Source organism: Apostichopus japonicus, chromosome 2, assembly GCF_037975245.1.
Source record: "Apostichopus japonicus isolate 1M-3 chromosome 2, ASM3797524v1, whole genome shotgun sequence".
Lineage (NCBI taxonomy): Eukaryota > Metazoa > Echinodermata > Holothuroidea > Aspidochirotida > Stichopodidae > Apostichopus > Apostichopus japonicus.
The window spans coordinates 27,895,798-27,907,838 of record NC_092562.1 but is presented as its reverse complement, the minus strand read 5'-3'; the positions used below and the strand labels follow the sequence as shown (position 1 = coordinate 27,907,838).

General features: G+C 38.8%; 1 protein-coding gene across 8 annotated transcripts in view; it reads left to right on the top strand.

The window, feature by feature from the left end:
• The first annotated feature begins 7,620 nt into the window (after positions 1-7,620).
• The window catches only part of LOC139984906 (uncharacterized), a 26,490-nt gene continuing 22,069 nt past the window's right edge, over positions 7,621-12,041 (top strand). For 2 of the 8 annotated variants that reach the window (XM_071999084.1, XM_071999036.1), the window contains exons 1-5: positions 7,626-7,881; positions 8,966-9,153; positions 9,478-9,562; positions 10,337-10,531; positions 11,534-11,619. In XM_071999084.1, coding sequence (XP_071855185.1) covers positions 8,970-9,153; positions 9,478-9,562; positions 10,337-10,531; positions 11,534-11,619 — 550 coding nt within the window. In that variant the 5' untranslated portion in view covers positions 7,626-7,881; positions 8,966-8,969. Of the gene's footprint in view, positions 7,882-7,956; positions 8,076-8,111; positions 8,270-8,380; positions 8,400-8,965; positions 9,154-9,477; positions 9,563-10,336; positions 10,532-11,533; positions 11,620-12,041 lie in introns of those variants that run through there. The other 6 variants (XM_071999045.1, XM_071999093.1, XM_071999062.1 and 3 more) reach the window with 6 other exon arrangements.

Genomic DNA, 12,041 nt, shown 5'->3' with positions numbered 1-12,041 from the left:
CACACACAGCTTGCTACCGTCGGTAATTAGACACTAGGGTGTAGTCAGTTAGAAGACAGTTTCCTTTTTCTTCGACGAAATCACTTTATTCCTCACATTTGTAAAGATGATTGTTGGTAATTGGTTAGTTGAAGAACAGCAGGACGAATTTACAATACACCGTTTTAGTAACAGTTATCATATTAATCATACCTTCTCAATATAACTTTTACAATGCTCGACGAGCAGTAGCTCATGAGCAAGGACGAGTCAGTAATGTATCACTGATGTGTCCTTGGGTACATATATATATATAACTGACTGAACAGAGCAGCAGTTTTCACATGAGAATGTTTCTATATATTTCTCACGAGAAGGCTTAACTATTCTAAACAATAGGTACAATCTCTTAATATGTGAATTAGACTGTGTAGTTTGATTATAAGCACGTTTCTCATGAGAAGATATCTAGTGAGCAAAATTGCTGATGAGTAAATGGCACGTGAGAAGATTTCTCGTAAGCAGGTAAAGTAGATTTAATTATATGAGCAAGTCTCTCGTGAGAAAATAGGCTAAAATCGCTTTAGAGTAAATAGCTCGTGTCTTAGAGAATTCTCGTGAGACGGGTTTTCGCGATTATAACGGAACTCTTGAGAAGATTGAAAAGATACAACCTAACAAGCCTTGCCTCTTGTCTACGAACTATAGGTTGGTTTTAATAAGGCCCATATAGTTGGGTCCTAAACTTAATGCAACGAGTTTCTAACTGTCAATCAATTAAAATGAGTAGATCTTTGACATTATCATTATACCAGTAACTAAGGCAAACTGCCGTTCATTGTTACCTTAAAATATCACAACTTACATGATAGCATCCTATCCGTTTGGTAGATGCCTTCTTCTCAATTCGCACAATTGTGTTCAAATCGTTTCAGGCATAATTGATACTCTCCCATGAAATTTCTCAACCCATAAATGATACAACTGCAGGAAACAACGGGTGGTGAAATTAGCTGTCTCGTGATTGGGTGAATAGCCTCGCGCGCTGGTTTATGCAAAATAGGGATTGTTTAGGCTTATTTCAGAATAAGGCAAACTCAAAACTACGAGCTAGGGGTGCGTCAAATTTAGAGGTCAGTAGACTCTGTTTAAATTATTAACCCACTTATTGCGGAAACAACAAAGAAACAAACATTAATTCAATAACAAATACAACGGTCATTACACCACCCCCTCTCAACACGAGGAATGCTTCCACTCATTTGTCCTCTATTACAGTTCCTCTTGCCTCACTCAAGGGCGGCGGAACCGGGGGGGCACAGGGGGCACGTGCCCCCCCCACTTTTCCTCAGGTTAAAAATGTACCCTTTTTCTACATAAAAATTGAGGTGTCTCAAGTTAGCAAGAGGCCAGGGAACCAGAAAAAAACACTCGGGAAGGGCCGTTTCCGGCCATCTGAGGGGTTTGTAAAACCAAAAATTTTCTTGCACGCTCCGCGCCAACCGATGGTGGCGCTCCGCTCAGATAGTCGTGCAAACAACTTTGCAAATCCTGGCTCCGCCGCTGACTTTTAGATGAATTTCTGTGGGTCAAACTCAAAGCTATTTCGAATGGAAAAAAGTTTGTTTAGATATTAACAAGAAATAAATCCTAATTCGGAAGATTCTTACATTAGTAACCAGCATGATTTCACCTCAATTTGTCTCAAAAGAAAACCTGTTCCTTGTTTCCCAATTTGCACATTGGATATTGCAGTGCTAGTATGCATATTTTCCTTGGGGGGGGGGGGCGTGGTGGGGTGATGTGTATACGCAAATAAGATAATACAATAAGAGTTATAAAGGGTACTAAATATAAGGCTGCATCAGTCCATTCAAATTTCTGCAAAGTGCCCTTTGATGTTGGTGCCCCCCCAGATTAAAAGTGCTTCCGCCGCCCTTGGCCTCACTCTGGTAGTAGAATCCATCATTTCTCTTTCTGCTATTCTTATAGTTGCTTCCACTCACACGAGGTGTATATGGGGTGTAATACATGCCTCTTCACGCGCCTTCTCCATAATACTCCCGATTTCTGTCACCTTGCCAACCAAGGACTCTGCTTGAAACAGTCTGGGGTCTGGTACACTGGCCTCTCTTCAACCGGGTCACAGTGGTTATAGTGAAGGTCCGGGTGTACCTCTCTTCTCAGGACTAGTGCAGGGATAGTCACCGGGTTTACAACCTTCAACCTGTGTCCTTTAAGGTTCCAATCAAGCAAATATGTCAAGTGTTATTGTTGGTGCATACGATGGTAGCATTTGAATCTGAACGGTGTTTTTTTTTCTATCTCTCAATCACATGTTTGTTTTTTCTTAGTGAAGATACATATTGAGTCACACGTTTCTATGATGTTAGTGTCTGCCACGATCTTTCAACCTGCTCATTGTAGCCTACTTTGTTTTAGTTACAACTAGTTTTGATTCACGAAATATCTGTTGAATAACTTGTTGAATGTACAGAGTACATGTACCGTGTTGTAGCACGGTGGTATAACGCTTAAGTAGTTAAATGGTATGTTTTTAGCCTCTGAAAAAGATCCTGCTAGGATCGAAACGTCTGTAGTGGATAAGCAGTTTGCTAACAGTTTTTCTTTATTTTTAATTTTGGTATGTTAGAGATTAGAACTATATATATTTCTAGTGCGTGGTGCGACCAAATCTTCTCTAGTCACTTCTGAGAATAAATTAACAAATCTTTACATTTAGCCCAGACATTCATATTAAAAAAAAAAACCCACCGGTAGCAATAAACTTTATACACTATGCTAGAGCCACTAAGCAATCTTTTTAAGTAACAAAGCCCTGTAAGCCGTGCTTGAAAGACATCCCGTTGAGTTTTCCTTCCTCCTACATGTTGTTTGATGAAGGAGAGTAACACCAGTGATAGCTTAGATATCGAGGTACGTCGTCTGGATCCGAAGAACTTCCGTAGCCTTTACATACACCAGGGAGCTGCTACTCTAACGTTAGAGTAGCGGCTCCCTGGTTATAGTCAGAGCTTTCCTGGCTGCTTTGGCGTGAGGAAATACCTTTCTTAAGTAAGTTAATTTTGGTCATATGGTAATTCTGCTTTGCTCAAAGCGTGTGAACTAAAATTGACTTTACAATTAGTGCTTTCTACTCTGTCTCCATTGGGTTTTTGCCATTGGAACCTTATCGGTCTGGGCCTTGTAACAGTACCACTACAAGGTACCGGAATTAGTGATTGCTCCTTGATGTCAGCCAATTTCTCTCACTTGGCAGTAAATATATTTTCTGTAATTGTTACGGAAATTTTCATATATGAGAGGACTGGAAGGTAGATGTAACACGACGGTCTCCGATAAATGAAATTTAATCCACTGAGCTAGATTGCAGTAGGCTACTAAATATGAAATTTGTGTGACGTTCCCTTCTTGAGATATCGTGTTTACAAGCTGGGCATCACAAACGCACTTACACACATACACACACATACGCCATCATGAATGCATAGGTTACGATTATCATCGAAACCAAAAATTCATATCTTAACAATACATCCTGCTATGAGCATGTGATTTCCACAGTTAGATTGAGAAAATTTTTAGCATTTTCCTCCAGCAATCAACTTTAGCCACCAGAATATTCTTTTAAATTTGATTACAAATTTAAGCAGATAAAGCTCAGGTTATAAATATCCTAATAAACAATGAGTATATGGTATGTCTAAATCATGGCTATTAAAAGCTCCAGTAAAATGTGGTGTTTAAGATGATTGGCTGAGTTGTGGGGGGGGGGGGTGGTTGGGGGGATGTGACACCAACACAGTGGTGGTGTATTCATCAGTTCTTCCTAAAGAAATTATGTGAGTTGGCTTATCCTGAATGTTTGTTTTAAACATTATTAATCATTTTGCATGACATCCCAGGCTGTCCAATGTGAGTAGCGAAGGGTTCAACTGCTAATCGTAACTTGCAGTTCATATGTCAAGAATTTGTAAAGAAATGATGTGGTGTTAACACTCAGCAATATCCCCTTTACAAGACCTTAATGTCTACAATGGGGAATCACAATAAAAAGAAAACACCATACAATTCAATCCCAATACAAAGTTAAAAAAAAAGAAATTAAAAGGAATAATTTTATATAACAGAGATGATCATTTACACGTACCAACTTTTTGGACATTGGCAGCACCCTCTTCCCCATCATCACTGGGGTCATGACTTCTTTTACGACCTGTAAGAGAACATCCATTTAATAAATTGATTCTGAAGGGATACTTTCTTGGAGACTATTATCTGTAGTTCATATCATTTCATTTTGTGATCTTTTACTTTGAGCTATTTAATTACAGTTGGTGTGGATTGAAATTCATAACACAATAATAATCCAAACGTTTAAACCAATCTGACTTTTCCCTTTTTCAGATAGCCTATGTGGTGTCACAAGAAAATGCCCAAAGCAAAATACAGCACTAATTGTTTTTTATTACTTTTAATTATCATAATTATGCTGTTGAAGATTATTTCATGTTTATACTGGCTTCTGCTAGAAGAAGTTAGAAGCACATTGTCGTACAAGGAGTGACCCTAATGAAACAGCAAGTATTGGGTGTGATATCCTCTCAATATCTGCATGAGCTAGTTAGTCAAGTCACCATTCACTGTACCTGGCAAAGTATTAAGGGTGAAAAGTATGGAATTTGGATTTTCTCCTTAAGGTAGTAGGTCCACTGTTGAGCTACAAATGAGACAACCTACCCAGATCCACCCAGTTATATTGAATATTTGTTGATTACACTTTAATAACTATTAAGAGTTATATAAGTCATTGTTAGTCATTTCTGTTCCTATCATTTTGATTAGTTTACATACTCAGGGCAACCTATTTCAAAAATTGTTCTGGTTATCCCTCAGACAACCAAGTCTTACCATTTGGTTGTAAACAACATGTAGCAAACCAACAAAGAAAGACCAATACGTTACACTTAGTATGCCAGCACGCAGTCGCCGTCATGCAAACCGAACGTTAGGCATGTGTGACTCGCTAGTCACTACGCCAAGGTAATGCAGAACACGCGGTTGCTTGAGATCCAATGTTCGCAATGAAGTTTCTCACAAAATAAGCCCTAGCGCCTTAGTAATATCCAGTGAAATTACACACGCGTTCTAAGCAATGCCTCTTTATGCAGATTGCGTGATAAATACTTCAATACCTACTTCGATTCCGCAACTTGGTGATCATTTCGAATATTACTTACCATTAGATTCAGCCATTTTGATGCGATTTGGAAAACTAGCGGAGTGATAGCCCTGATATCTGCCGGGGAGACGCGGCTAGATGTCACTGTTGAACCGTTCAAGTGAATTATCAACAGGCCAACTTACACTACAAGGGGATCAGATACATACCTAAAGTATAAAAGTTAAACAAAATAAAATCGGGGTTTTAGACGATTCGATTTCGGTGATGAACTATATCTTTTACTTTGTTTGTATCCTTTCCCTATGAGACCACGACGTGCAGACGACAGGAACCAGGATCAAGATCGACGACCCGGGCATGAGCAGCGGCCAACCGGTACAAAACTTGCAGCAGGAACGACTGCTCTATCAAGTTTCGCGCCATTGCCTTCGAATCAAAATAGACCTTAGAGAAGATTTGTGGTTTCAGCCAATCGCTGCCAAGCCTATAGATGAAAACATAGTGCAAAGCGTAGTCGAGAAGATTGGCAACTCCCAGCCCGACTCCAAGCGTGTATGGTTAAAGGGTGTGAAGACTCGCTCAAAAAGAAACGTCTAATGCCGGTAATCTGACCTAGTTTCGAATGAGGTGTAACAGAAGTGTTAGACACAACCATCGATCCCAGAAAATACACACACACACAGCTTGCTACCGTCGGTAATTAGACACTAGTGCACAGTCAGTATATACAGCTGCGGCCAATACCCACAGCACAGTGTATAAACAATACAGCGATGGGCATCTCAGGTCCAGGTAAAGATAACAAGGTACCACGTTTCATTACTTTCTGCATTTTGTAGCGACACGAACAAAACGTCACTTGCAAAAAACAGAAAGTTAACTGTTTCAGATGGCCGCGCACGCGGTTTGGGGCGAGTCTCCAATGCCTTTAAGTTGAAGGAGCATTGATCACCCTCGGTATATACAGATATAAAGAGAAATGGCGAGAGGTCGATTCGGGCGTTGGAAGTGATGAAGTCCGAATTTCGATATTGCCTACCTATTACTATTGGTACTAGGCGTAACTGCTTGTTAGGAATGTAACTGTGTTAGCATTAGTTAGGCCTGCAAACTGTACTGTCAGTGTCACATCAATTCACTCCCGTATTTTAATAATTAATACTACCCTAGGGCCTGTGAGTAATACTTAGTTTTGGATGGTGGATCCGAGGGGGGGGGGGTCGTGCTTACCCAAAGGCGATTTCACAATATATCTAATGCCCCATTGTTTGTCCTAGATGTACACTAACAATGTACAGCCGCTGCAGCGTATTGTCTGCAACTTTGTAAAAGATTACCAATTAGCACTCACACCACATGCTATTAATTAAGCACTTAGGCTTCATGTTCATTTTACGGACTTTTGTGGATGAAAATGAAAGCCCTTTTACGTATTTCTTGCAGGAAATGCCTCGCCGGACGAAGTTTCTCCAGAGCAAATGACTAGTGAGAATTTCTCTCGTGAGAAAATCTCTTATGTATATTGTTACAGCCTCGCGTTACGTCTGAGTGAAAACATTGAAATTTACAATTTGATGCATGCATCAAAAGAATATTAAAAAAATACTGCAGTATTTTTTAATATTCTTTCCCTAATTTATTTGTAACATAATGAACATTTGAACCAAATGTATGTACAAAATACGGTTCATTTTACCTTAACATATCACAACTTACAATTTTTACATCCTATTCGTTTTCTATGCCTTCTTCTCAACTCGTAAATGTTTGTTTTCAAATCATGCGTCTCAAAAGTTTCTATTTTCTTCTTAGTGTTTGTTTGCCATGTTTCTATTTTCCTTTGTTTAGCGCTTAGAAACTTTTGTATTAGGCGCTATGTAGATGTTATTTACTACTATTACATATATGATACTCTCACAAATCGGCCTCTCTGTTTCTCCCTTACATCTACACTTCTCAAATTTGAAGATCATAGGATAACAAAGAGCTGCATATTTTGGAGCCTCTCGGAGCACCCTCATCCACGGCAGCGTTGTTACACATAATTGTGCTAACATATTGAAATTGTTCCAGAAATTAACGTATTTCTGTGCTTTAAAATCACTACAAGAGAACAAGAAATATCTGCAAACGCTGCAGCTGGATGCTTATACCAGTGCTCAAAGATGTATTGCATACTTCTGTAATACCTCTTTGTGACATGTGTTTTTGTGCCTTAAAACATCACCGTGAGTTGGTCTATGTGATAGAGATAAATATGATAAACAATCTTCTCCGAAAATCTAAGGAAAATATCATTCCATATAATAGACCATATCGAAGGTCTAATGTTTCGACTGCGCGACCAGTTAGTAAGATAAAACTGCATTCTTCAAAGCAATTATTTCTGTGATCGCCGCGACTCTTTTGGCGTTCAATAGTGACGCTTTTGATCGGGAAAACCCCTAACTGGCCAGCAAACCTTACAACTAACACATGCACAGTAACCAAAAGTATATAAGTTGTAGGTTAGCAGCACAACAAGCAAAAAGGGCATTAAAGGTAAAAACTGGTCCATTAATGAGAACTGCCTTCAGATGTGCACGGTTTTCCGTCCGCTACAGTACTCTCGTACTCACTACCGCTACAGTACTCTCGTACTCACTACCGAGTGTAGCTAGTACTACCCTGTGGCACTAGTGTACAACTACGGTACAGTAAGTAAATGTACATAGCCTTAGCCTAACTTTAGCCTCCCTAGCTATACTCTCAACTGTACAACTACTGAGTCGTACTAGTACTACGGTACAGTAAGGAACTGTAAATTAGGCCTAGCCTAACTTTAGGCTTGCCTGGATGGTCACCCTCTCGTCTTCGGCTCAGAAGAGAGAATGTCTCCAAGGGATAGGAGGTCTAAATACTAGCATACATACTATTCATACTAACAATACTAACATTTCCACATACTAAGTGGTACCGGGTGGTACGCAGATTACACTACAGGCATAGCTTGATCAGTCTCGGCAATGTGCTGGTGGGTTCTGTGAAGCCAAGGCAAAACAGCAAGTGGCGAATACTGTCGGAAAACTCAATGTCATCTTCAAGGTTTTAAAGAAAATTCATCAAATTTTCACATGTTGTTCATGATAACCTATTGCGGAAGAAGAAACATACAGCTTCACTGTGGACATCAGTACAGATTAAGCTAGGCTTGCTGTCGCGTAAAAGTACTTTTGTATGTAGACTATCCAATTCATTGTACTGTTAATGCTGTTGGCGCAAATGTTATAAATGTAAAGTAGGCCTCCAGTATATGCCTTTGCACACAAGCATACTACAAATTTTAGTTGTGGTACAGTATGTACTATAAAACTATAACGACACATAGCCTAGCACTGAGTGACTTTGAATTTATCATTTCTTCTTATCATCTTTTATGTAATTAATGCTAGGTGCTGCAACTTGTAAGTAAGATCAACTGAATCTGAAGATTGCTACCATGCTATAGGCTGTAACAGCTTTTTAGGTATCAAACCTGTTCTGTTACTGTATATCATTTCAGTTAATCAAGTAGTTTATTTTCCATCTGAAATGAATAACATTTCCCCTGGTCTTGCATGTTGAAGCCTTAGCAACACTGACAAAAACTTTGACAATGGAAGACAATTTTGTTGAAATTGCATTAAATTGTCAATGATTTCTGACTAACTGGCTAGGCCTAGTTGGTTTTTGTTAGTTGTTGAGACATAGAAATGTTTCATCCATAAAAACAAAAAGGATGTGTTTCTTTCTCCCGTGTAGCTAAATGTGGAAAGTTGGTGACTTATGTCTGGCTGAATACACAGGTGATGGAGAATATTATCCAGCTGTGATCTCCAGAATCAGTGAAGGAGAAGAAGCCATTGTGAAGTATTGCGACTACTCTTCAGATGAAAATGGAATAATACCGCTGGGCAAATTGAAGAGGTGCAAGAGGGACTCAAGTAAGGGTGAATAGTGCTTTACCATACTTTATAGTCTATGTCCAATTAATATTTGGAAACACCTTTGGCATTTTCTTAAAAGATATCAACCTTTGAGGAAAAATCGCTACCATTTTTTTCTTATAAACGTATTATAAAAACATTCTGAATCTCCACACATGACCGATTTTTGTTGTTGTTGATCTTTCATAGTTAATTTTAGTATCTTTTCTTTTAATTCTGTAATCGGTTAGTTGAGAAATTGTCGACATTCGTCGGTAGGAATTTATCATTTTATGAGTCATTAGTAATGATATTTAATGGAGACTATTGTATTTTTTTCTTTCCAAGAAAACAAATCTACAAAATCTTCCAGCTTGCTAAGGACTGGACTTGTCAGCCCACTAAGGTATCTCCCAGAGGAAGTCAGAATACGGTATGTTAACTCTTTCTAATGGAACACCTACTTGATACAACAAAGGAGCAGACATGGTTTTGATTGTGTGTTATTTTGCTATCAAATGTGTCTGAAGAGAAATTTTCTCGTATGGTCTTAAGTTTCAACCATTGGTGACTTGGGGTTACATGACCAGCCTTCTGTACTTGTTCTTACATGACCAGTCGATTGGGTACATAAGGTTACATGACCTGCCAATGGTGACTTAAGGATTTACTTCGCTCCTCTCTTACTTGTCTCCCACTCCACAATTTGCACTTTCCTATCCTATCTACCTAACTACACATTTGGAAACGTGTAAGCACTGTGCCCCAGCTCCCTGGGCCACGCCCACTAATTCCTCCTTCCGTATCTACCACCCGGAAGTAGACTACTCGTAATTTTTCGCGAATCTTTCGTCTGTGATTTTACGACCATTTTTCGTATGGTTTTATGTTTCAACCATTGGTGACTAAGAGTTACATGACCATCCTTCTGTACTTGTTCTTCCATGACCAGCTAATTGGGTACATAAGGTTAAATGACCTGCCAATTGGGTACATAAGGTTAAATGACATGCCAATGGGTACTTAAGGTTACATGACCAGCTAATGGTGACTTTAGGTTACATGACCAGCCAATGGTGACTTGGGGAAAATTCGGGTATACCTGGTAATACCAGGTATTCGTCAGTGGGTATATCGGTATCTGTTTTTGCCTACACCGATGACGCACCCAATGACTCAGTTGTCACTCTTCTCACTGTCTTTCCAGAGATAAATATGCAGATCTGGACAAAGAGATTCTGCTGGGCACAGATCCTCTCAAGGCATCCCTTGAATTTCAGTCTCCATCAACTGTCAAAGATGGAGGAGATGATAGCAAGAAGATGACAAAGGAACAGAGAGTAGTGTTTGGTGGCAAGAGGAAAATGGCTCCTCAGAGAGCTAATGAAAAGCTTGATACAAGGTAAGATATATGTCTAGTTAAAAGGAGACAGAGGAAACAGTTAGACTGTACAGTATCTGGAGTTATTCTATAATTTGGGGCAGTGTTGTATTAAATTTAACAAGTACTGTACTTCTGCTGAATTTTTCTTTGAGAAATTGTCTTCGAAACGTCACCATCATGTTAACTGAGTAGCGTTAATAAGGTACTAAATGACAATAGAATAAATTTCAATACACTGTTCAATATTATTCCGTCAAAATGTTCGTTGCCAGTGCACACTTAAGTGTTGCTTGGGCAATTTTCATTGCTCAATTAAAGTTCATAATCATTATTGTTCACTACACATATGACATAGTAATCTCATACTTTCATAGAATAAATTTAAAAATAATTTCCATGATATACTTAATTTTCCCACTGTCTTGTAAATATCATTTTGGTAAATAAATGCCAAAAAAATCCCCCCACCACCTCTCTGCATGAAACGTCAGTGAAATTGAAATGCCTTGAAACCTTGATTCTAACTGGAATGGATTCTAATGATTCAGTAGTATGTAATACCTATGTGTATTGCAGGGTGTACATCCCATTGGATATTTTGACCATAAGTTTGCCGCTTGTCTGATCACCTAAAACCTATTCGTCTCTCCTTACTAATGCGCCGTCATGACGATCATTCTATCAAAGGCTGTGCGTCCGAACATTCTGTGCAGTAATGTGCAAGGGTAATGTTTTACTTTAGTGACTCAAACAAACATTACGATATTAACAGATATTAATATGTTATATGAAGCTGTGAGACGAACCAGCCCAGATACAATACCCTCTAGCATATATAGCTGACAATAACTTAATTGTTTTCTTCATTCCTGTACATATCTTAATTGTACTTTCCTGCAACTCACTTCCAATGACCACCAGCCTGTATATTTATCTCTAAGTTGTGATATAATTTCCACTGATTGTCTTACAAAGATGTGAGAGAAAAAAAAAATCAACATTCTTCTTTTTGCCTTTCAGTCCAAATGAACTGTCCAGTAAGATGAAAAAAGATCCACCAAATTTAGTTTTGGAAAAAGATGTTAAGCATATTAAGCAGCTTCAAGGTACGATATTTGTGATTTTATTTCTTTTCTTCTTTTATTTCTTCCACACCTTTCTGTCTTTGTCCCTCTCCAGTTTATTCCCTACCCTGTGCCTTTAAACCTCTCTTTGTCCCTCCACTGTTTATCTCCTACCTTCCCCTGTTGCTTTCTTCTCACCATCCCTTGTCTACTTATAATCCCCTTTCATCTATCTCATTGTGTTCACCGTGCTCATTAACCTGTCTGTATTCTGTGCGTGTTTTTGTCCCTTCTGTTACTGTAACTTGTCATTTAGCCTCTGAAGAAGATCCTGCTAGGATCGAAACGTCAGGCCAACTTACTTTTACACATTTTATTTCTTTTTATAATCCATACAAAAATGGTGGAAATTGCACTTTCATCAATAGTGAATCTGTTGTCTTTACAAAAGTGAAGATTTAATT